The 26,326-nt window shown below is 40.4% G+C and overlaps 3 protein-coding genes across 3 annotated transcripts; all 3 read right to left on the bottom strand.

Annotated features, from left to right (window-relative positions):
* Window positions 1–1,829: 1,829 nt before the first annotated feature.
* Window positions 1,830–4,724, bottom strand: LOC135597979 (putative wall-associated receptor kinase-like 16). Its single transcript, XM_065091491.1, has 3 exons — window positions 3,748–4,724; window positions 3,490–3,657; window positions 1,830–3,233 (listed from the first exon to the last, which is right to left on the bottom strand). Exons 1-3 carry the CDS (start codon window positions 4,664–4,666, stop codon window positions 2,065–2,067), a joined length of 2,256 nt encoding a protein of 751 aa, XP_064947563.1. The 5' UTR covers window positions 4,667–4,724; the 3' UTR covers window positions 1,830–2,064.
* An 8,778-nt stretch (window positions 4,725–13,502) lies between these two features.
* Window positions 13,503–16,232, bottom strand: LOC103978061 (putative wall-associated receptor kinase-like 16). The gene is made up of 3 exons (XM_009393768.3): window positions 15,314–16,232; window positions 15,056–15,223; window positions 13,503–14,797 (listed from the first exon to the last, which is right to left on the bottom strand). The coding sequence occupies exons 1-3, from the start codon at window positions 16,230–16,232 to the stop codon at window positions 13,629–13,631; spliced, it is 2,256 nt and encodes a 751-aa protein (XP_009392043.2). The 3' UTR covers window positions 13,503–13,628.
* Window positions 16,233–20,046: 3,814 nt separating this feature from the next.
* On the bottom strand, window positions 20,047–22,932 carry LOC103978071 (putative wall-associated receptor kinase-like 16). The gene is made up of 3 exons (XM_009393777.3): window positions 21,902–22,932; window positions 21,644–21,811; window positions 20,047–21,442 (listed from the first exon to the last, which is right to left on the bottom strand). Exons 1-3 carry the CDS (start codon window positions 22,812–22,814, stop codon window positions 20,274–20,276), a joined length of 2,250 nt encoding a protein of 749 aa, XP_009392052.2. The 5' UTR covers window positions 22,815–22,932; the 3' UTR covers window positions 20,047–20,273.
* Window positions 22,933–26,326: the final 3,394 nt, after the last annotated feature.

Here is a 26,326-nt window from a genome sequence, read left to right on the forward strand (position 1 = left end):
GATTCAAATAATCGAATCAACCTATGTTTTCTTGTATTTGATGTTTTGGTGGAGTTGCTATGTCACACTTAGACTTTGGCATGGAAATTGACGAGGGAAAGTGTAACTCGTCGATCATACACACACGTCGGTGCTTCCCACACCGGTAAGGCCGCCCGAAAGAGCATCCACGCCGCCGCACGGGTGATGCCTTCCTTGGAAAGGCCTTCCCATATTGATGCTATCCACATGCAGAAAGAATAAGGTGCAAATCCAAAACATATGATGTAGAAATAATTTAGATTATGTATTATTTGAATTTTTTTTTATTAATTTAGAGATATTTTACATATGACATAAGTTGTCATGCCTATTCAAGTCAGTAAATAAATAAATATAGAAAAAATAAGAAATTAAATTCGTTATTGATTTAAGATTTAAAAATTTTATCTCTACAAATATAATTTTTTATTAATCAATATTTTTTTTTAAAATCATTTTTAAAATTAATTCAAGAATATTATAATATTTTAAAAAGAAAAAAAGAATATTTAATATTTAATTTGATATGATTGTAATTATTTTTATTTTTTTATTTTGATACTTAGCCTATAAAAAGGACTAAAAGATTATAATGGATAATCAGAAATTGTTCAGTAAATTATATTGTTCTCATGTGTTAGCGGTACGAGATCAGATTTATTTTTTTTATGAAATGATTTCATCGTTTACGTGAGAAACTTACGAAGGTATTAGACCTTCATAAGTTAAAATTATATATCTTTTGATTATTATTATTCTCATCCTTCTAGTCCTCTATCATAAAAAAAAAAAAAAAAATTTACTACAATTAAGCTGTTAGCAGTAAATTATGGATCTACTCCTCTTTCCCTATTAAGATCATCACTTATAACAATGTGGATACAAAAGATATGAGGGAGCATTAGCTTTCCTCCTATTGTATATAGTTGGATTCAGTCATTTTGATAGAAACTTTACTTGTTTAGATATGCTAACCTTTATAGGTTGCTGGGCTCTCCTCACACTAGAACATGGTTGGAAGCGAATATCCTTTTTTTTAGTATAGATTGATTCATAATATATAATTTTTTTACTTAAAATAAATTTATAAAAATTAAAAAATATTATTACATGAAATAATGTATATAATGCTTACACATAGATTCGAGTTTGAAACTTATTTAATAATGCTCAAATCCAAGTTTGAAACATATCACTTGTATAATAATGTACTAATCAACTCAAATGTCTCAATAAAGATTAAAAAATAATTATAAAACCACTTATATTAATTACTATACAAATAATTTAAGAGAAAATATTATTTATATAACGTGTGAGATTTTTAAGGGAGTTAGTAAAATTATAGATCATACTCTTATATTTTACTGGTATTGTCACTTTTTTTAATTTTTTTTCCAAATGAAATTCGTCATCCCATTTTTCTATTTTTTTTAATAAAAAATCTCAATCATCCTCTTTTAGATAAAAATAAATAATAAAAATTGATATAATCAAATCAAATGGGCAATTAAGATTGAAAACGTAAGTGTGATGTATGATTTTTTGAGGGACCTTCGCCACCCATATAAATAGGTCTTTAAATTATGCATACCAATGGACGAGACGTTGACTTGGGATCAACCGTTGACTAGTCAACGACAAGGATAGCCACTTCAAACTAAATCTCGTAGTCTCTATTACGTCCACTTATCTCCTCCTCCATTCTTCTTGTTATTTATAAATTAGTATTTCATTAGCCATCTATTTTCACTACTTTGATTTCAACTACTACAAATAATCTTACCTTAAATAGGACTCTTAAATCAATATCTAATCTAATCATAAAGCTTAAGTTAATATTCCAATACTTCCTTCAAACTCGAGTTTTATTTACATAGAAAAAGAAATACATATTACAATACCGAAAGTTACAATCCATTATACATTTCTTTATCATGCCTGTAACAGAAGTAACATAAGTTACAAAACAAGCAATCAAGAACAGTCTGTTCTGCTAGTTCTATTTTAACGTAGAGAGAGAACATAGTTTCTTTATCTGCTTCATCTTCCAGCTTTTACATCAAATCCCAATTTGTTCTCTAAACTGTGGTACCCGACAGAATCCAAGGTAGAGCTCATAGTTGATTCACCAAGCAATGTTTCGCACTCCTCGGCTGCATGGTGTGTTGAAGAGACCTGTAGGAACCCTCCTAATATATGCAGTTTCTCAGCCACTTCTCTCATCGTAGGCCTTTCATCCCCCTTCATGTTCAAACATTCCTTTGCAAGCTCGGCAATTTCTTGGATGACATCCATGTTCTCTTTTCCCAAGATTTGATCATCCAATATCTCTTCAAGTCGGCTATCTTTCATTGCTTCAATGAAGCTCGAGGCAAGACATTTTCCTTGACTACTCCCATCATAATAAATTGCCTTTTTCCTTGTGATGAGCTCCATCAAAACCACTCCAAAGCTATATACATCACTCTTTGCTGTTAGTTGACGAACTAACAAGTACTCTGGGTCCAAATAACCAAGAGTTCCTTGGACCATCGTTATGAATTGGGTTTCGTCTATAGACATCATCCTCGATGCACCGAAATCGGATACCTTTGGCACGTAGTTATGACCTAGAAGTATGTTGAGCGACTTCACATCTCCATGAACAATCGGTGGGGATGCCGATGAATGCAAGTAAGCGAGTGCCTCTGCAGATTCTCTAGCTATTAGTAGACGAATAGTCAAGGGAATTAGTTTCCCATCATTATCATGGATGAACTCGAAGAGGGTTCCATTGGGGATGAACTCATAAACCAACATGGGAATTTCTACTTCCAAGCAACAACCCAAGAGCCTTACAATGTTCTTGTGATTGATCTGAGAAAGAATAATCATCTCCCGTACGAATTCTTCACTTTGGTCCTCGGTGACTACCTTAGACCTCTTGATGGCCACTTCCCTGCCATCGTCTAGGTATCCTTTGTAAACGGTGCCATGGCCTCCTCGCCCAAGTTCTCGACTCTTATCGAAATTATCTGTTGCTTTCTCTATATCCTCTTTCGTATATATTTTGACAGTATCGATTTGCTTTGATCTAATTTCTTCGTATAATCTCAAGCCTCCATTTTGATGGAAGAATTTATCTTTTTCTCTAAGAAGCTTCCTTCTTTGAAATGCTAAGATTATGCAGAAGATGCAAGTAATGAACGAGACAAGCCCAACACAACTCCCTGCACAAAGGGATGAGTTTCATGTTAATTATTTTGCAAACTCTTCCGAAGATCGAATTACAAGTTTCCAAAATAGAAGATTGTTACCGACGAGGCCTATTAATGAAGATTAAAAGGATAAGAAATTTCAAGCTTTGTCTAAGTAGAACGACTTCTTCGAAATAAAAACTCGAATCCGAATAGATTATTTTACCTTCTGATTGAAGTTTTAAGAGAAGGTTTAAGCCAATACGGAAGGAAGGATGAGAACTTGTACCTATAACAATCTTCGTTGATGTCGGAATTCCGTGATCTCGGACACATGGTTCCGATTTAGGGTCCTTGCTGCTGTGACCTTTTGGGCATGAGCAGCTGTAGTTGCCCGGTGTGTTGCTGCACGTTCCATGACATGTATACAGATTTGGCGAGCTGCACTCGTCGATATCTAAGGATTGTCAAAGAATCACGATGGAAAATTGTAAGACCACATACAACAATCGAAAACAGGAGAGTTGGGGGAGAGATGCATGCTGACCTTTGCAGCCATCCTGGAGGTAAGGATTGCCTTGGAAACCTGTGGAGCAATTGCAGATATAGCCTTGTAAACTTGTGGAGTCGAAACAGTCACTGTTGGTGCTGCGGCATCCATATGAAGAAAGGTTTCTCTTAGCTTCCTTGCAGGTCTGGTTGCCGGCTACCCAGTCCAGCAGGAGTGGGACGCCGTCCTTGTACTTGTCTCGAAAGGTGTAATTGCCGAGATCGGACTCGTCGAAGGAGAACCCGTCCTGGTCGGCAATGAAGGCATAGGTGCAGGGGCTGTAGTCCTTGTAGGAAGAAACATTGACGAAATAAACCAACCCGGTCGTAAAATTGTCCAGCTTCTCCGGGATGGTGGTCTGGCAGCAGCCGGTGCCGGAGCACGATCCGCTTGCGATGCTTGCCCCTTGGAAGCAGAAGGAGGCGCACCCGGTTCCGTATGTATAGTTGTCCCCGCCTAAGAGGTAACCAACGACGTTGCAGCCCATGGTCGTGAACCTGTTCTTGGTGCTGGATACCCAAAATGGTTTGTTGCCAAGGTCTAGAGAAGGTCTTTGACCAGCCACCCAGCCGTCGGTACTGTTGAAACAATCCCAGCTAATGTAATTCAGGATGCGTGCTTGGCCCTGGGGCAAGATTATCTCCTCAACTGTAATGTTCCTCTCGCGGCCGCCCAAGAAAGCTCTGGGAGTCGCAGAGCCGTTAACGACTTCGCAAGTGACCTCGAAGCCTTCCCTGAAACACCCATCGCCGATGCCGAAGGGGTACGGGATGCTAATACCGCCGCATGTCTCATTGCAACGTGGTGACACCACGTTCGGCGACGGTGGCGCCGATGCTGCTGCTGCCGTTGCTGCTTGCAGCAGCGTCAACAACAACAACAGCTGAAACGCGAACAGTGGCAGCGTGGATCCCATCGCTTATGCTTGCTTGAAATTAATGGTACCCTTCTGGCTTCCATCAGATTTATACGCCAACAGATGGCGAAGCGAGCTTAATTCCTTCTAAAATCGAGTGGCATAGAATAATTGCTTGATCGAATACTCGTTCTGCAGCCCAAGTGAAGACTTGTCGAGGCGAAGTCATCACACGGCAAATATAAGAAGACCCTGTCGCTTGGAAAACCGGACAGTGACTGGCACAGATCCCGTCCAAACTGCGAGGAATCTTAAAGAAGACTTGGACGGGATCTGTGCCAGTCACTGTCCCCCTCCCACCCTCTCTCTCTCTCTCTCTCTCTCTCTCTCTCTCTCTCTCTCTCTCTCTCTCTGTGTACAGGAGGCGCTTCCGGCGTCATTTGGCCGCTGAATCCCAACGTGACTTGGGATCAACGGTTGAATAGTGAAGGACAAGGAGAGCAGCGACTGCGTGTTTGGAACGAAATCTAGCAGCTTATGGAGGGCTCGGTCTTTCTCCGGGTTTGGATTTGTGTTCTTTCTTTATGCCGAAAGGAATCAGATTGGATATGCATGGGATGTAAGCTTCTTGTTATTTTTGTCTTGATGTCAGCTTCATCTTACATATCTATGAGCCAAAACGAAGCTTCTCTCCCTTCCAAAATTTGTCCATCAACAAAGTATATTGAAACTTCAAATTAAAATTCTTTTATTGAACATCATTGCTTATAATTTAACGTACCGTTGAATATTTAGCTTTTACTTATTTATTTTTTTGGCTCTACCTCATTTCCCCTTCCTTTTTCTTATTATTTGTAGAGTATATTATTATTACATTAGCCATCTATTTCCACTACTTTTGACTTCAACTACCACAAAAAACCTATCTTAGATGGGACTCCTAAATCAATATCTTATATGATGACACGATAGTAATGTTCAATGGTTCAGACGATTCATCACATTCTGACAACTACTGTTCCCCAGCATTATTAACTTAAAGCATATGCACGCCCTCCATTGACAGACGAGGTCAGACTTGTCGAAGGAGAACCCGTCCTGGTCGGCAATGAAGTCATAGGTGCGGGGGCTGTAGTCATCGTAGGAAGATAGATCGACGAAATAGGCCGACCAGGTCGTCAAATAATAGTCCGGCTTCGCCGGGATGGTTGCCTTTTAGCAGCCGGTGCCATGGCACGATCCGCTTGCGATGCTTGCCTATACGAAGCAGAAGGAGACGCACCTGGTTCCGAATGTATTGTTGACCCCGCCTAAGAGGTAGCCGACGACGTCGCAGCCTATGGTCGTGAACAAGTTTCTCGTGCCGGATACCCTAAACGGAAGGCCACTGAGGTCGAGATTGATAAGTAATGAGATTTTTGAGGAAATCTCTCTACTCTGTTGAGGGAAATCCTCTAACCCGTTGAGAAAACTTCTCCTTCTAACCTGTATATAAAGACGGAGGATATGTCAATAACATTCAACTTCTTCTTCTACAACTCATTTATCTCTTTATTTTAACATGGTATCAGAGCAGCTCCTCTTGGCGACAGCAGCATCGCCATGTGTTAGCCAAGCGGCCACAGTAGCACGCTGCCTCAAGCGGAGTCATTGAAGAAGCACCAAGACACGGATTCAGAGCCGGTGCTAACCGGTCTTGCTTTTCTTCGCCGGCCTTGCTCCCTCTCCTATTTGCTGCCTACAGCAGACACTCTCCGTCGCCGTCACGCAAGGAGGAAAACATTCTCTCCTCAATAGCAGTGAACGGCGAACAGCGGTGTCTTCCTCGCTTCCCGGCCAGTAGCAGTCGCAACTGCTGCACCTTCCTCTTCCTTCTTCTTCGCCGGAAGGACAACGTGGTCCTTCAGCCCCACGTTGGGCAGCACCAGAGAAGACATCAGCCGCCTCCTACACTTCTCCGGCCAGTAGCAGTCGCAACTGCTGCATCTTCCTCTATCGCAGCAGCCGCCTCCTGCACTTCTCCGGCCAGTAGCTGTCGCAACTGCTGCATCTTCCTCTACCGCAGCAGCTTTCGCTACCGTTTCCCTCTACACAACGGCGCCTCCTCAACGGCGGTGTCTTCCTCCTCAATAGCGACGAACGGCGAACGACGGTGTCTTTCTCGCGTCTTCCTCCTTTGCTGTCGCAGCCACTTCCCGGTCAGCAGCAGCCGCAACCGCTGCATCTTCCTTCCTCTATCGCAGCAGCTTTCATTGCCGCTTTTCTCTATACACCTAATTGCTACAGATTTCTCTCACTGCAGTTTCCTTGAGTACTGCTGTAGATTTTTGCGGTCATTTTCCGGCGAACCGCAGTCTTGAGTACCGCTGTAGTTTTCGCAGCCATCTTCCGACGAACTGCATCCTCTACAATCTGCTGCAGCAAGCAGCAATCCACAGCAGCGAACTGCAGTCTTGAGTACTGCTGTAGTTTTTGCAGCCATCTCCCGGCGAACTGCAGTCCCTACAATCTGTAGCAGCAAGTAGCAATCCACAGCAGCTGCCGGCAGCTTTTGGCACTGTTGTAGATTGCTCAATCTGCTACAGCAAGCAAAAGCAAGCAATCTATAGCAGCAGCCCCCTCCCTCATTCTCCACCTTGTGTGACCTGAGTATCACACAAGGTTCGCTGCCTTCTACAAAAAAAAAAAAAAAAAAAAAAAAAAAGAAGAAGAAGAAGAAGGAAAATGTCTTCGTTCACTTCTTCTGATGTTTTAGTTCCTGTAGGGACTCCCACTTCTTGTTCTTCTACAGGGCTTATCTCCATCAATGCTGCCACGCTGATCCCCTTTAAGTTATCAAAGGGTGGCAACTATGCGTCCTGGCGAGCTCAATTCTCTAATCTTTTATTTGGATATGATTTGTTAGGTTACGTTGATGGTTCTTTCAGTTGTCCTCCGGCCATGCTCAACATCCCCGGTGATCCTAATCCAGTACCCAATCCAGCTCACAAACTATGGCTACGTCAAGATCGTCTCATTCTCCAAGCCATTCAAGCTTCAGTTGCTGGATCCGTTGCTCCCTTGATATCTTCATGTGTGACAGCTGCCGATGCATGGTTTAAACTGCAAACCACCCTGGCAAATCATTCGCGTACTCGCAAGCTCAGTCTTCTATCCAAGCTTATGGAGACAAAACAAGAGGGAAGTACTATCTCTGATTATTTACAACTTATCAAGGTTATCATCGATGACTTGGCCTTGATAGGTCATTCCCTATGTGACGAAGAGGTTGTCATTCATACCCTCAATGGTCTCGACACCGACTACAAAGAATTGGCTGCTGCAATTCGGGCACGCGACTCGCCAATCTCTTTTGAAGATCTCTATGATAAGTTGACTGACTACGAGATGTCTTTGAAGCGTGCGGACAAACTGCTTGGATCAACTGTCACAGCTCAAGTCAGTCACAAGTCTAAACGGAAGAACACTCGGTACTCACCGAACATCACCCAAGGTTTGGCTACTACGCCTCTTGATTCTGTGAGTTCCATGCAACACCCCTCCTATCCTCCTAGTCATCCCTTCTCGCAAAGTGGCGACTCCAGCCATCATCCGTCTTGGCGTCCTGGCCTACCGAGCCATCAGAGACGGGTCGTTTGCCAACTGTGTGACAAAGTCGGCCATTCCGCTAAAGTTTGCCGGTCTCGTCCCCGCCTCCCTACTCCGTCACACTAGCCACAGGCAAATCTCCTAACTACTCCGACACCTAGCTAGTCCAATTGGATTGTCGACTCTGGTGCCTCTCATCACATCACCGCTGATCTTCAGAATTTGTCTCTTCACAATCCCTATGGCGGCAATGAAGATATCATCATCGGTGATGGTAAAGGACTTTCTATAACTCATACTGGTTCCACAACGCTTAATTCTGACTCTAATACATTTACTCTCGATGATGTTTTATGCGCCCCTCATATTAAACGCAACCTCATTTCTGTTTCTCAATTTTGCAAACATAACAATACTTCCATTGAATTCTTTCCTGATTCATTTCTTGTTAAGGATTTGAGCACGGGGGCATCATTGGTTTAAGGCCCGAATAAAGACAACATTTATGAATGGCCGTCAGCCTCTCGAATGACCCAGCCCACTGTTCATTCTTCTGTTGCGGCTCCAGTTGATGTGTGGCATCGTCGGCTTGGCCATCCCTCACCCTTTATTCAGCAGAAATTATTATCTCGTCACTCTCTTCCTCTTTTTAAGTCCCCTAATTCTATGATGCATTGTGATGCTTGTCTTAGTAATAAGAGTCATCGGCAGCCTTTTGGTTCATCTTCAATTTCCTCCTCTAAACCTTTTGAAATTATATATACTGATGTTTGGGGTCCTGCTCCAATCTTATCTTTTGATAAGTTTCGATTTTATGTTGTTTTTGTAGATCACTTCTCCAAGTACACATGGATATATCCTCTTTCTCATAAATCTGACGTTTCTCGCGTTTTTTCCACTTTCCAGAAGTCGAAAACTATTTTCAGTCTACCATTAAAACAGTCTACTCTGATGGTGGCGGTGAATATCAAGCCCTGGCGTCTCATCTCTCAGCTTGTGGCATTCAACACCTCAAGTCTCCTCCACATACTCCTCAACTAGTTGGTTCTGCCGAACGCAAACATCGGCATATAGTAGAAACTGGACTCACACTTTTATATCAGGCTTCCATGCCTTCAACTTTCTGGACAGCAGCCTTTCAAACTGCTGTCTACCTAATTAATCGGATGCCTACACCAGTTCTACAACACCAGTCCCCCTTTGACACACTGTTCCACAAACCCCCTAACCTTCGTAAACTCCGCGTGTTCGGTTGTTTATGTTATCCTTGGTTACGTCCCTATGCCTCTCATAAGTTAACATCCCGATCTTCTCCTTGCGTCTTTATTGGTTACTCACTTGACCATAATGCTTTCCGCTGCTATAATCTCCACACTCACAAAATCTTTGTATCACGTCACGTTATCTTTGTTGAGTCTAACTTTCCTTTCCAAACCCTTCCATATCCTGCCATACGGACCACTTCACTATCTCACTGGAGTATACCTTTGGATCAATCGGACGAGCCTCCCATGTCTTCGTCTACTTCCTCCCCTCCTGATCCGCACTATATCACTCCAGTTCAACACTTGCCCGTTTCCTCATCCCCCAACATTGAACCCACCACCTTCACTCAAGCCCAAAAATCTCCGCATTGGCGTATTGCCATGAGCGAGGAATATAATGCCCTCCTCCATAATTCAACATGGGATCTAATTCCTTTTCATCCTTCACAAAACATCATCTGGTGTAAGTGGGTCTTTAGAATTAAGCGGAACCCAGATGGCACGCCTGGTCGCCAAAGGGTTCCATCAACGACCTGGAGTTGATTTCACTGAGACGTTTAGTCCTGTTATTAAACCCACTACAATCCGGCTTATCTTGAGTCTGGCTACCACTAAAGGCTGGCAATTACGACAATTGGATGTTAATAATGCCTTTCTACAGGGATCTCTATCCGAAGATGTTTTTATGCAACAACCCCCCGGTTTTACTCATCCTCAGTATCCACAGCATGTTTGCAAACTTCGGAAAGCCATTTATGGACTTCGTCAGGCTCCGAGAGCTTGGTACACTCAACTTAGCTCATTTTTGACTTCTGTCGGCTTTCTTAACTCCAAATCTGACACTTTGTTGTTTCTGCGACATCATCATGGAAACACAATGTATATTCTGGTATATGTGGATGATATTATTGTCACAGGCAACAATCCCGCCAGCATCCAAGCGTTCGTCAAACAGCTGGCAGCTCGATTCTCGCTTAAGGATCTCGGACCCTTGAGCTACTTTTTGGGCGTCGAAGCTACCTTCACATCTTCCGGTCTCCTTTTATCACAACGCAAGTACATTCAAGATTTGTTATTAAAGACAAACATGCAAGATGCAAATGCAGTTACAACCCCCATCTCTACTAGCGGTTCTCTCAAATTATCAGATGGAAGTCCTGCTACGGAACCCACTCAATACCGCCAAGTTGTTGGCTCTTTACAATACTTAGCTCTCACGCGTCCAGACATCTCATTTGCTGTGAACAAATTATCACAGTTTATGCAGCAACCATCTACTCTACACTGGTCTGCGGTCAAGAGACTTCTACGATATCTTAAAGGGACTCTAAATCATGGACTTTTTTTTCGTAAACACTCTCCACTTCGTCTTCATGCATTTGCCGATGCTGATTGGGCGGGCAACCTTGATGATAGAACATCCACATCGGGGTATATTATCTTCCTTGGTGCTCATCCAATCAGTTGGAGTTCTAAGAAGCAAAAGACAGTCGCCCGGTCTACAACTGAAGCTGAATACCGTGCCATTGCCGCTACCACTGCAGAACTCAATTGGATCACAAATCTTCTCCAGGAACTCAACATCGATTCCACTCCTACAATATATTGTGATAATATTGGAGCTACCTATCTGTGCGCTAATCCGGTATTCCACTCCCGCATGAAACATATTGCTATTGACTTCCACTTTGTACGTGATCAAGTTGTCCGCCGTCAACTCCGTGTTTCTCATGTTCATACGGCTGATCAATTGGCCGACTCACTTACGAAGCTTATAGCTCGTAAGCTGTTTGCATTACATCAGTCCAAGATTGGCCTCCTTGATAGGAGCACCATCTTGCGGGGGCATGATAAGTAGATGAGATTTCCCTAACTGTTGAGGAAATCTCTCTACTCTGTTGAGGGAAATCCTCTAACCCGTTGAGGAAACTTCTCCTTCTAACCTGTATATAAAGACGGAGGATATGTCAATAACATTCAACTTCTTCTTCTACAACTCATTTATCTCTTTATTTTAACAGAGATGAGATGCATTAGGATCCACCACTTCGTCGGTACTGTTTAAATGATCACAGGCGATGTCATTCAGGATATGTCCTTATCTGTAATGTTCCTCTTGCTGCCGCCCAAGAAAGCTCTGGGAGTCGCAGAGCCGATAACCACTTCGCAAGCGACCTCGAAGCCTTCCCTGAAACACCCATCACCGATGCCGAAGGGGTACGGGATGCTAATACCGCCGCATGTCTCTTTGCAATGTGGTAACAACACGTTCGGCGGCGGTGGTACCGGTGCTGCTGCAGTTGTTGTTAGCAGCAGCATCAGCCACGACAGCTGAAACGAGAGCACTGGCAGCATGAACACCATTGCTCGTGGCGTTTTCGTTCAGGCTTCCATTAGATTTATAAGCACATTAATGGGCAAGACAGCATCACAACTCGTTGGAAGCTGAAGCTGTGATTGGTGTAGACCTTACCGAAGGCCCATAATGACGACTTGGGAACAAGTCATCACGCATCATGATAAACCCCTATATTGTATTGAATTATGGGAGTTGGAATAAATCTTGATTCGGGAATAAAAGGCAAGCCAAAAGTTTATGTCCATCATCTAAAAGCAGGCACGAGGTTAAAGACGAGCACAGCTCGCCTTCCATTTCATGCACGTCACTGTCTCCGCTCCACCATGAAAAGTGGGAGCACTAATTCCCATTTTTCTTCTCAGGATTCCGATCACACAATCCTAAGACTGACTTCTCCGTCCTACAACCGATTCCATTGATCTCGTGAAAACAATTAACCTTATCACGGCTCTGATTCTACCAAATTTGATATCAGAATTAGATCGATTCTATAGACAATTTCGATTACGAAACCATTGATTCTGGTTTTCAAATCCCATAACAATCGATTTCAATTCAAATCACTTATTCCAATTGATACAAAAAGAAAAAAATTATTCTAACAATATTTAAACCCGTTATTAAATTTTAAATTTAAAATGCTAACCACTTAAACCTATTTGTGTTTTGATTATTATTATTTTGGTCGATTCCATTTTGATTAGATTGGAATAATTGAACCAACCTATTGTTTTGTTGTATTTGATGTTTTGGTGTTGTATTTAATTTCCCAAGCAAAATAGTACAGGTAACATATATAGTGATTCTACCAAATTCGACATCTAAATTTGATCGATTATAGACGGTTTCAATTACGAAGCCATCGATTTTGGTTTGAACCCGATAACCCGTAATTTTCGATTCAAATCACCAATTCTGATTGATAAAAGAAAATTATTCTAGCAAGATTTAAACCCAAGTCATTAAATTTGAATTTTGAAATTCATTATTGAAGAAATTAAATTCATTATTGATTGAAGATTATAAATCTTGATTAAAGATTTTAAAAAATTTATCTCTACAAATATAAATTTTTTAAATAATCAATAATTGCAATTATCTCTACAAATATAAAATATTGAAATATTTTTTTTTTCAAATTTAGTCAAGAATATTATATTTTCTAAAGAAAAGAAAATATTATGTAATTACTTTTATTTCTATATTTTTCTTTTTTATTTTCATACTTGAATCTTTAAAAAAGGAGTAGAACATTATAATAGATAACCATAAATTGATCAATAAATTGTAAATAATTTAAATAATTATTTAAGAAAAAAATATTATTTATATAACATGCGAGATTATTAAGAGAGTCAGTAAAATTGTACATCATACCCCTGTATTTTACTAGTATTGTCATATTTTTTTATTTTTTTGCAAACGAAATTGGTCATCCCACTGATATCTTTTTTGAAAAAACCTCAATCACCCTCTTCTAAATAAAAATAAAGAATAAAAAATTGATATAATCAAATCAAATGGGCAATTGATTTCAACTACCACAAATAATCTTACCTTAAATAGGACTCTTAAATCAATGTCTACTCGAATCATAAAGCTTAAGTTAAAATTTCAACACTTCCTTCAATCTCGAGTTTTACATATAAAAAGAAATATAAATTACAATACTGAGAGTTACAATCCATTATACTTTTATTTATCATGTCTGTAATAGAAGTGACATATGTTACAAAACAAGCAACCAAGAACAGTCTGTTCTGCTAGTTCGATTTGCACATAAAGAGAGAATCTAGTTTTTTTATCTTCTTCATCTTCCAGCTTTTACATAAAATCCCAATTTGTTCTCTAAACTGTGGTACCCGACAGAATCCAAGGTAGAGCTCATAGATGATTCACCAAGCAATGCTTCACATTCCTCGGGTGCATGGTGTGTTGAAGAGACCTGTAGGAACCCTTCTAACATATGCAGTTTTTCAGCCAATTCTCTCATTGAAGGCCTTTCATCCCCATTAATGTTCAAACATTCCTTTGCAAGCTCAGCAATTTCTTGGATGACATCCATGTTTTCTTTTCCCATGATTTGATCATCCAATATCTCTTCAAGTCGGCTATCTTTCATTGCTTCGATGAAGCTTGAGGCAAGACATTTTCCTTGACTACTCCCATCGTAATAAATTGCCTTTATCCTTGTGATGAGCTCCATCAAAACTACTCCAAAGCTATATACATCACTCTTTGCTGTTAGTTGTCGAACTAACAAGTACTCTGGGTCCAAATAACCAAGAGTTCCCTGGACCATCGTTATGAATTGAGTTTCGTCTAAAGACATCATCCTCGATGCACCGAAATCCGATACCTTTGGCACGTAGTTATGATCTAGAAGTATGTTGAGCGACTTCACATCTCCATGAATGATCGGTGGGGATGCCGATGAATGCAAGTAAGCGAGTGCTTCTGCGGATTCTCTGGCTATTCGTAGACGAATAGTCAAGGGAATTAGTTTTCCGTCGTTATCATGGATGAACTCGAAGAGGGTTCCGTTGGGGATGAACTCATAAACCAACATAGGAATTTCTACTTCCAAGCAACAACCCAAGAGCCTTACAATGTTCTTGTGATTGATCTGAGAAAGAATAATCATCTCCCGTACGAATTCTTCACTTTGGTCCTCGGTGACTACCTTAGACCTCTTGATGGCCACTTCCCTGCCATCGTCTAGGTATCCTTTGTAAACGGTGCCATGGCCTCCTCGCCCAAGTTCTCGACTCTTGTCGAAATTATCTGTTGCTTTCTCTATATCCTCTTTGGTGTATATTTTGACAGTATCAATTTGCTTTGATCTGATTTCTTCGTATAACCTCAAACCACCATTTTGTTGGAAGAATTTATCTTTTTCTCTAAGAAGCTTCCTTCTTTGAAACGTTAAGATTACGCAGAAGATACAAGTAATGAACGAAACAAGCCCAACACAACTGCCTGCACAAAGGGTTGAGTTTCATATCAATTATTTTGCAAACTCTTTCGGAGATCGAATTCCAAGTTTCCAAAATAGTAGATTGTTACTGACGAGGCCTATTAATGAAGATCAAAAGGATAAGAAATTTCAAGCTTTTTTTAAAGTAGGATGACTTGATCGAAATAAAAACTCGAATCCGAATAGATTATTTTTTTCTTCTGATTGAAGTTTTAAGAGAAGGTTTAAGCTAATACGGAAGGAAGGATGAGGACTTGTACCTATAACAATCTTCGTTGATGTTTGAATTCCTTGATCTCGAACACATGGTTCCGATTTAGGGTCCTTGCTGCTGTAACCTTTTGGGCATGAGCAGCTGTAGTTGCCTGCTGTGTTGCTGCACGTTCCATGACATGTATACAGATTTGGCGAGCTGCACTCGTCGATATCTAAGCATCGTCAAAGAATCACGAGGGAAAATTGTAAGACCACATACAACAATCGAAAACAGTAGAGTTGGGGGAGAGATGCATGCTGACCTTTGCATCCATCTGGGAGGTAAGGATTGCCATGGAAACTTGTGGAGCAATTGCAGATATAGCCTTGTAAACTTTTTGAGTTGAAACATTCACTGTTGGTGCTGCGGCATGCATATGAAGAAGGGTTTCTCTTAGCCTCCGCGCAGGTCTGTCTGCCGGCTACCCAGTCCAGCACGAGTGGGACGCCGTCGTTGTACTTGTCTCGAAAGTTGTAGTTGCGGAGGTAGGACTCGTCGAAGGCGAACCCGTCCTGGTCGGCAACGAAGGTAAAAGTGCAGGGGCTGTAGTCCCTGTAGGATGAAACATTGGTGAAATAGGCCATCCCGGTCGTAAAATTTTCCAGCTTCTCCGGGATGGTGGTCTGGCAGCAGCCGGTGCCAGAGCACGATCCGCTTGTGATGTTTGCCCCTCCGAAGCAGAAGGAGGCGCACCCGGTTCCTAATGAATAGTTGTCCCCGCCTAAGAGGTAACCAACGACGTTGCAGCCCATGGTCGTGAACCTGTTCTTGGTGCTGGATACCCAAAATGGTTTGTCGCCAAAGTCTAGAGAAGCTGTTTGACCAGCCACCCGGTCGCCGGTACTGTTGAAACAATCCCAGCTAACGTAATTCAAGATGCGTGCTTGGCCCTGCGGCAAGATTATCTCCTCAACTGTAATGTTCCTCTCGCGGCCGACCAAGAAAGCTCTGGGAGTCGCAGAGCCGTTAACGACTTCGCAAGTGACCTCGAAGCCTTCCCTGAAACACCCATCGCCGATGCCGAAGGGGTACGGGATGCTAATACCGCCGCATGTCTCATTGCAACGGGGTGACACCACGTTCGGCGACGGTGGCGCCGATGCTGCTGCAGTCGTTGCTGCTTGCAGCAGCGTCAACAACAACAACAGCTGAAACGCGAACAGTGGCAGCGTGGATCCCATTGCTTATGCTTGCTTGAAATTGATGGTACCCTTCAGGCTTCCATCAGATTTATAAGCCAACAGATGGCGTAGCGTGCTTAATTCCTTCTAAAATCGAGTGGCATATAATAATTGCTTGATCCAATACTCGTTCTGCAGCCCAAGTGAAGACGTATCAAGACGAAGCCATGACACGGCAAATACAAGAAGACCCTGTCGCTTGGAAAACTGGACAGTGACTTGTACAGATCCCTTCTAAGTCTTCTTTTAAGATTACAGAAAGTTGGAGCTGTGATCGGTACAGGAGGCCTCCTCGCAGTTTTGACTCTGGAATCCACACCCAACCGAAGACTTGCTTGCTTAATCCAAATACAAATAAGTAACGCCAATTTTTCAGTAACAGCCCCCCTTCCTCTCTCCCCCCCCCCCTCTCTCTCTCTCTCTCTCTGTGTACAGGAGGCGCTTCCGGCGTCATTTGGCCGCTGATTCCCTACGTGACTTGGGATCAACGGTTGAATAGTGAAGTACAAGGAGAGCAGCGACTGCGTGTTTGGAACTAAATCTAGCAGCTTATGGAGGGCTCGGTCTTTCTCCTGGTTTGGATTTGTGTTCTTTCTTTATGCCGATAGGAATCAGTTTGGATATGCATGGGATGTAAGCTTCTTGTTATTTTTGTCTTGATGTCAGCTTCAAAGATAAGACCTGTAGAGGAGAAGAATAGAGAAACTTCAAATTAATTTTTTTTTATTGAACATCATTGCTTATAATTTAACGTACCGTTGAATATTTAGCTTTTACTTATTTATTTTATTTGGCTCTACCTCATTTCCCCTTCCTTTTTCTTATTATTTGCCAATCTTAGATGGGACTCCTAAATCAATATCTTATATGATGACACGATAGTAATGTTCATTGGTTCAGACGATTCATCACATTCTGACAACTACTGTTCCCCAGCATTATTAACTTAAAGCATATGCACGCCCTCCATTTACAGACGAGGTCAGACTTGTCGAAGGAGAACCCGTCCTGGTCGGCAATGAAGTCATAGGTGCGGGGGCTGTAGTCATCGTAGGAAGATAGATCGACGAAATAGGCCGACCAGGTCGTCAAATAATCGTCCAGCTTCGCCGGGATGGTTGTCTTTTAGCAGCCGGTGCCATGGCACGATCCGCTTGCGATGTTTGCCTCTACGAAGCAGAAGGAGACGCACCCGGTTCCGAATGTATTGTTGTCCCCGCCTAAGAGGTAGCCGACGACGTTGCAGCCCATGGTCGTGAACAAGTTCCTCGTGCCGGACACCCTAAACGGAAGGCCACTGAGGTCGAGATGAGATGCATTAGGATCCACCACTTCGTCGGTACTGTTTAAATGATCACAGGCGATGTCATTCAGGATATGTCCTTATCTGTAATGTTCCTCTTGCCGCCGCCCAAGAAAGCTCTGGGAGTTGCAGAGCCGTTAACCACATCGCAAGTGACCTCGAAGCCTTCCCTGAAACACCCATCACCGATGCTGAAGGGGTACGGGATGCTAATACCGCCGCATGTCTCTTTGCAATGTGGTAACAACACGTTCGGCGGCGGTGGTACCGGTGCTGCTGCAGTTGTTGTTAGCAGCAGCATTAGCAACAACAGCTGAAACGAGAGCACTGGCAGCATGAACACCATTGCTTGTGGCGTTTTCGTTCAGGCTTCTATTAGATTTATAAGCACATTAATGAGCAAGCCGGCAACATAACTCGTTGGAAGCTGAAGCTGTGATTGGTGCAGACCTTTCCGAAGACCCTATGAAGTCTACATCATGACTCTTCCCCAGCATTGCTAACTTAAAGCATATGCACGCCCTGCATTTATATATGATCCCTGCTGAACCCTCACGCTCTCTTATACCAAACTTATGTATGATAGACTCAAATGCAAACAAGGTTGACTTCCACAGGCTGACAATCGAGCAAACAGGGATTGTTATTTGTTCAACATCAAGTAGTGCTATTTGTTCTATTTCAACAACAACAGGTAGTGCATTGATCTCATTTATTAGAACCAAAATGTTGGATAACATGTATGTATAAATGTGGTTTACTTCCATGCTATTGAATTTTGGAGTAAGAGATGCCAAATCTATATATATATATATATATATATATATATATATATATAAACTTGCCAAAGATTGTTCCTATTGATGTTAACATATGTTTTTAAATTCATTAATTAACTATAATTTTCTATTAAAACCATAGATGACAAAATTTTCTTATTTTCAAATGTTTTATTTTATTGATAAATCCTATGCATACTTTTTAAAAATTTTATTATATGAAAAATATAAGTACTAATATGGAATTAATGCCCTTGGCCGATAACTCAACAATACGTAGGTGATAAATGATAGACCCATCGATAGTTCGAGACTATATATATAATGTGTGGTCGACATCTTGACACCACAAAGGTGGCAAGCGTCAACACCATATTGACGACAAGTGGTCGACATGCCGACAACCTAAGGTCACGTAGACAAGACACGATGGACACCTTGACATTTGGACTAAGTTTGAATAATCAATGTGTGTCTTGCATTTGGCGCATCATGACACCAAGACCCCAATTATATTTGATGATCTTGAAAGTAATGATCCTTAGAGTCCATCGTAAAAGGGACTCCGTAAAAGGAACTCTCTTCAAGTGCTCATCCAAACTATCCGAGTCCAAAATTGACTTGAGTATCAGAGGAGCATTGGTCAAGAATAATCTCGATGTAATTTTGTAAGTTTGACACCTATAGAGTCAGTAATAGCTAGAATTTATGATGAGACTAACATGGGAAGGAGCATCGGCTTTGAATCCATTTTAGATCAAACAATTAAAAATTACACTAATAGTTTGACGCTAGAAGGACGGTTTGAGATGTTTAAGAAAAACTTTACTACATCATCTCAACTAAATCTTGAACATCCAAACCCGACTGAACTGATCGGGTTAAATGCCCCTATTCCAAACCTACCTACTTTGGCACTTCTAGCTAGAAAAGATCGATAGTCAAACCTACTGCACCCACCTTTCAAATGCTCGAACCATTGGTCTTCCATCAATTGTTCTACGATTCGGTGGCTATATATATATATATTTTTTATAAAAATTAAAAACAAAATTTATTATATGAAATGACGTATATATTGCTCACACATGGATTCAAGTTTGAAACCTTTTACTTGTACAATAATGCACTCATCAACTCGGATATCTCAACAAAAATTAAAAGAATTAATTATATAACTTACTGCAATAAGTATGTAAATAATTTAAGAGAATATGTTATTTATATAACATGTGAGATTTTTAAGGGGTTTGGAAAAATTATAGATCATACTATTGTATTTTACTCGTATTGTAACATTTTTTTTTATTTTTTTCAAACGAAATTGGTCACCCCACTTCTCTTTTTTTGTAAAAAAAAACTCGATCACCCTCTTTTAAATAAAAAAGAGAGAATAAAAAATTGATACAGTCAAATCAAATTGGCAATTGAGATTGAAAGCGGAAGTGTGATGTATGGTTTTTTGAGGAACCTTCGCCACCCATATAAATAGGTATTCAGATTATGCATACCAATGGACGTGAGGTTAACTTGGGATCAACCGTTGAATAGTCAACGACAAGGATAGCCACTTCAAACTAAATCTCTTGGCTTCATTTACCTCTACCTTTATCTCCTCCTCTCTTCTTCTTGTTATTTCTAAATTAGTATTTCATGAGCCATCTATTTTCACTACTTTGATTTCAACTACCACAAATAATCTTATCTTAAATAGGACTCTTAAATCAATATCAGATCAAATCATAAAGCTTAAGTTAATATTCCAATGCTTCCTTCAAACTCGAGTTTTTACATAGAAAAAGAAATACAGATTACAATACTGAGAGTTACAATCCATTATACATTTATTTATCATTCCTGTAATAGAAGTAACATAAGTTACAAAACAAGTAACCAAGAACAGTCTGTTATGCTAGTTCGATATGAACATAGAGAGAGAACCTTGTTTCTTTATCTGCTTCATCTTCCAGCTTTTACATCAAATCCCAATTTGTTCTCTAAACTGTGGTACCCGACAGAATCCAAGGTAGAGCTCATAGATGATTCACCAAGCAATGCTTCACATTCCTCGGGTGCATGGTGTGTTGAAGAGACCTGTAGGAACCCTCCTAACATATGCAGTTTCTCAGCCACTTCTCTCATCGTAGGCCTTTCATCCCCATTCATGTTCAAACATTCCTTTGCAAGCTCGGCAATTTCGTGGATGACATCCATGTTTTCTTTTCCCATGATTTGATCATCCAATATCTCTTCAAGTCGGCTGTCTTTCATTGCTTCGATGAAGCTTGAAGCAAGAGCTTTTCCTTGATTGCTCCCATCATAATAAATTGCCTTTTTCCTTGTGACGAGCTCCACCAAAACTACTCCAAAGCTATAGACATCACTCTTTGCTGTCAGTTGACGGACTAGCAAGTACTCTGGGTCCAAATAACCAAGAGTTCCCTGGACCATCGTTATGAATTGGGTTTCGTCTATAGATATCATCCTCGATGCACCAAAATCCGATACCTTTGGCACGTAGTTATGATCTATAAGTATATTGAGCGACTTCACATCTCCATGAACGATCGGAGGGGATGCTGATGAATGCAAGTAAGCGAGTGCTTCTGCAGATTCTCTGGCTATTCGTAGACGAGTAGTCAAGGGAATTAGTTTCTCATTATTGTCATGGATGAAGTCGAAGAGGGTTCCATTGGGTATGAACTCATAAACCAACATGGGAATTTCGACTTCCAAGCAACAACCCAAGAGCCTTACAATATTCTTGTGATTGATCTGAGAAAGAATAATCATCTCCCGTACGAATTCTTCACTTTGGTCCTCGGTGACTACCTTAGACCTCTTGATGGCCACTTCCCTACCATCGTCTAGGTATCCTTTGTAAACGGTGCCATGGCCTCCTCGCCCAAGTTCTCGACTCTTATCGAAATTATCCGTTGCCTTCTCTAGATCCTCTTTAGTGTATATTTTGACAGTGTCGATTTTCTTTGATCTGATTTCTTCATATAACCTCAAGCCTCCATTTTGCTGGAAGAATTTATCTTTTTCTCTAAGAAGCTTCCTTCTTTGAAACGCTAAGATTATGCAGAAGATACAAGTAATGAACGAGACAATCCCAACACAACTGCCTGCACAAAGGGATGAGTTTTCAAAATAGAAGATTGTTACCGACGAGGCCTATTAACGAAATTTAAAAGGATAAGAAATTTCAAGCTTTTTTTAAGAAGGATGACTTAATCGAAATAAAAACTCAGATTATTTTTTTCTTCTGATTGAAGTTTTAAGAGAAGGTTTAAAGCTAATACGGAAGGAAGGATGAGAACTTGTACCTATAACAATCTTCGTTGATGTCGGAATTCCTTGATCTCGGACACAAGGTTCCGATTTAGGGTCCTTGCTGCTGTGACCTTTTGGGCATGTGCAGCTGTAGTTGCCTAATGTGTTGCTGCACTTTCCATAACATGGATACTGATTTGGTAAGCTGCACTCGTCGATATCTAAGGATTGTCAAAGAATCACAAGGATAAATTGTAAGACCATATACAACAATCGAAAACAGGAGAGTTGGGGGAGAGATGCATGCTGACCTTTGCATCCATCTGGGAGGTAAGGATTGCCTTGGAAACCTGTGGAGCAATTGCAGATATAGCCAGGTAGACTGGTGGAGTCGATACAGTCACTGTTGCTGCATGCAAATGAAGAAAGGTTTCTCTTAGCCTCCTCGCAGGTCTGGTTGCCGGCTACCCAGTCCAGCACGAGTGGGACGCCGTCCTTGTACTTGTCTCTAAAGGTGTGGTTGCGAAGGTCAGACTTGTTGAAGTAGAACCAGTCCGTGTCGGCAATGAAGGCATAGGAGCAGGGGCTGTAGTCCGTGTAGGAAGAAATATCGAAGAAATTGGAAAACGTGACCGTAAAATTGTCCAGCTTCTCCGGGATGGTGGTCTCGCAGCATCCGGCGCCATGGCAGGATCCGCTTGCGATGCTTGCCTCTTCGAAGCAGCCGGAGTCGCACCCGGCTTCCAATGTATCGTTGTCCCCGCTTACGAGAATGCCACCAATGTTGCAGCCCAAGGTCGTGAACTCGTTCCTCGTGCCGGATACGCTAAACGGAAGGCCACTGAGGTCGAGATGAGATGTATTAAAATCCACCACGTCGCCGGTACTGTTGAAACATGCCCAGGCGATGTCATTCAGGATGCTTGCTTGGCCCTGGAGCAAGGATATGTTCTGAACTGTAATGTTCCTCTCGCTGCCGCGCAAGAAAGCTCTGGGAGTCGCAGAGCCGTTACCGACATCGCAAGTGACCTCGAAGCCTTTCCTGAAACACCCATGGCCGATGCCGAAGGGGTACGGGATGCTAGTACCGCCGCATGTCGCTTTGCAACGTGGTAACAACACGTTCGGCGACGGTGGTGCCGATGCTACTGGAGTCGTTGCTTGCAGCTGCGTCAACAACAACAACAACAGCAGAAACGCGAACAGTGGCAGCGTGGATCCCATTGCTTATGCTTGCTTGAAATTGATGGTACCCTTCAGGCTTCCATCAGATTTATAAGCCCACAGATGGGGGAAGCGAGCTTAATTCCTTCCAAAATCGAGTGGCATAGAATAATTGCTTGATCGAATACTCGTTCTGCAGCCCAAGCGAAGACTCGTCAAGGCGAAGCCAGCACACGGCAAATACAAGAACTTTTTACATAAATTCTATAAGACATGAAGCTCCAATTAATTGGTGCCAAAAGGCAAAACGAAGACTTGCCAAGAGAGTCCGTCAACGGTTGATTTAGTCACCGACAAGGATAGAAGCCGGATGGGTATGGAAGAAAATTACCAGCGTCGATTGCAAAACGCCGTGTGTCAGAAGAATCACTTGGCAGACGAGACAAAGATTTTTGTGACTTGTGATAGGTTGATTATAATGTTTCTGTGAACCAAGATTCCCTCCTAAAGCGACACTTGAAAGCCATCTCATAAAACTATTTAGGAGACTCGGATCTGAATATTCTTTTGCCTTTATAATTTCTAGACCTATAATCTATTAGAAATGTACAGTAATAACATTTTATGCGTTATATATTTATGTCTTTAATATTTTGCAAGAGGATTAACAGAAAAGCAAAAGCTGCGGTATTACTAAAACATATTTAGTCTTTGAATTCAACCAATTAAACTCTTAATACACAGTATTATTATTTATTATTATTATTAGCGAAAAGAAAAAGAAATATAAAATTATGGTTTTGAAGCATTTTTGTAACATTACTTTCCTACTATCTTTTTTTAACGAGAGTCAACCTAAAATTGATTGGTGACTTTTCTACATGAAAAGTCACATCATCAACATGACAGATAGTTCACATAGGTCACATCGTCGACATGAAAGATAGTTCTATCCCTGCATACTGCTCACTGATTGATATGGACGAGAGATGGAATATTTAGCTCCTCAAAGATGGTGACATGTTACTTGTACTGTGTTTTAATTATTAAGGCCAGTAAAGTTTTTGATGATTATTAATTATACGAAATCTTATATATTATATTAATAATGTTTTTAAAGAATTTTTTATTACATTAAAATGGTGTATAAGATGCTCACATGAATTCGAATCGAGATCCATCGATTGTGAAACAATACAATAACCATTAAAATGTCTCGATAGATATATTGTATTAAGTAGTTAGTCAAATGCTTGGTTATATTTAAATTCGATCATTCGATGAAAATTACTTCAAAAGATAAACAAAAATAGAAGAAGAGGAAGTGAATATAGGCCTCGAAAGATTAAAGAGAAAGATATTGAATTTATATAGTTCTTATCATCATCATCATCATCATTACCATCATCTTACATTCTATATTGTTAATTTTAAAATGATTAAAAGTCAAGCAAGTCACCTTCTTAAAGTTTATAATAATAAAAAAAAAGAGAGTTAGAAGTAATCAAGGAATTTGATGAGGTCAAATTTGATTATTCTATTGAACAAGGAATCCATAAATATAAAAAATAAAATATTGAGCGATAACTAAAAAAAAGTATATCCAAGAGTAGAAGAAGTTAATGTGTTATCTAGAGATCTTTTATATACTTTATTATTAAGAAAAGTAATCATCAAATTTGATGAGACATTGATGATGACCTATCGAAAGATCTTTTATATATCTTATTAGTACGAAAAGTAGTCATCAAATTTGTTGGAATACTGATAATGACCTATCAAAAGATCTCCTATATATCTCGTTACCATGAGAAGTAGTCATCAAATTTATTGGAACATTGATGATGACGTATCGAAGGATCTCTTATATATCAATCAAATTTGTTGAGACACAAAAAATGATATATTTTCAATGTGAGAGTTCATAAGAATATAGTGTATGAGTAGTGTAGCTAACTATTTTTCAAAGCAAAAAAAAATTATTACGATGATAATATATTTTTAAAAAATAAAATAAAAATTTATTATATTAAATGACTCACAGGATGCTACTTAAAACTGAGACTTATTATTGTACAATAATAAGTTAACGGAACAGATATTTTAATAGAGACTACACTACTCCACTCTATATTGGAGCCATCCATGTCCTCATTATTTAGCTTCGTGACACATGAATATTTTTTTATTTTTGGAATTTATTACGAATTCTCAGCTGCTACAAAGTATAGTGTTAGAATCCATAATATTCTTAATTATCCAGAAGCAAACAGAGAATAAATAAGTTTCAGGAGAAGCACCAACTTAAACATTTTTTTTGATCCTGCTAATATTGTCTTTTCAACAAAGGAAGTGATGCCATTTTACTTGAAAGTTCATCGTCTTCCGACTTCTATATCAAATCCTATTTTATTCTGTAAACTATGGTAATCTGTACTGTATAAGTGGGAAACGTTGATGATTCACCAAGCAATCTTTGGCACTCTTCAGGAACATGTTGCGTCGAAGATCGTCGTTGGAGCCCTCTTAGTGTATATGGAGCTTCTCGGCCAATTCTCTCATTGTGGGCTTTTCTCTCCCTCAACACTCAAACACTCCTTTGCAAGCTTGGCAATTTCTTGAAGGATATCCAAGCTCTCCTTCCCTGTGATTTGATCATCCAACATCTCTTTTGAGCTTGTTATCTTTCATTGCTTCAATAAAGCTTGATGCAAGGCATTTTCTTTAACTACTTCGATCATAATAAATTAAATTATCTTCTGACTATTTCGAAATGGTAGACATCACACTTTATTGTTAATCATCATTATGAACTGAGCTTCATCAATAGATAATAGTCTCGATGCACCAAAACAGAAATTATGCACTACGTTGAAGGATGGGAGGAGAAGTCAACGGAGTGCAAGTAGGCAAGTGCTTCTGTAGATTCTTCAGCTATCCTTAGACAAGTAGCCAAAGAAATTAATTTCTGTCATCCGCATGGATAAAGTTAAAAGAATGTTTTATTGGGGATAAAATCATAATTTAATATGGAAATCTTCACCTTCAAGTCTTATCACCTTCTTATGATTTATGATTGATCCGACAAAGAATGATCATCTCAGTTTTCTTGTCTTTGAAGTTTTGGTGTTCAGTTTAATTTCCCAAGCAAAATAGTAGAGGTAATATATACATATAGTAATACCATCACCTCGAATATTGTATAGTAAGTAGATTTGTTGGAGAGTAATTGTTGGAGTTGCTTTGTCACACTTAGATTTTGGCATGGAAATTGACGAGGGAAGGTGTAACTCGTCGATCATACACGCACGTCGGTGCTTCCCACACCGGTAAGGCCGCCCGAAAGAGCATCCACGCCGCCACACGGGTGATGCCTTCCTTGGAAAGGCCTTACCATATTGATACTATCCACATGCTGAAAGAATAAGGTGCAAATCCAAAATATATGATGTAGAAATAATTTAGTTTATGTATTATTTGAATTTTTTTATTAATTTAGGGATAATTTGCATATCACATAAGTTGTCATGAGGTAGCATTTATTCAAGGCAATGAATATAGAAAAAAAAAGG

The sequence above is a fragment of the Musa acuminata genome, chromosome BXJ2-1 (genome assembly GCF_036884655.1).
Source record: "Musa acuminata AAA Group cultivar baxijiao chromosome BXJ2-1, Cavendish_Baxijiao_AAA, whole genome shotgun sequence".
Classification (NCBI taxonomy): domain Eukaryota; kingdom Viridiplantae; phylum Streptophyta; class Magnoliopsida; order Zingiberales; family Musaceae; genus Musa; species Musa acuminata.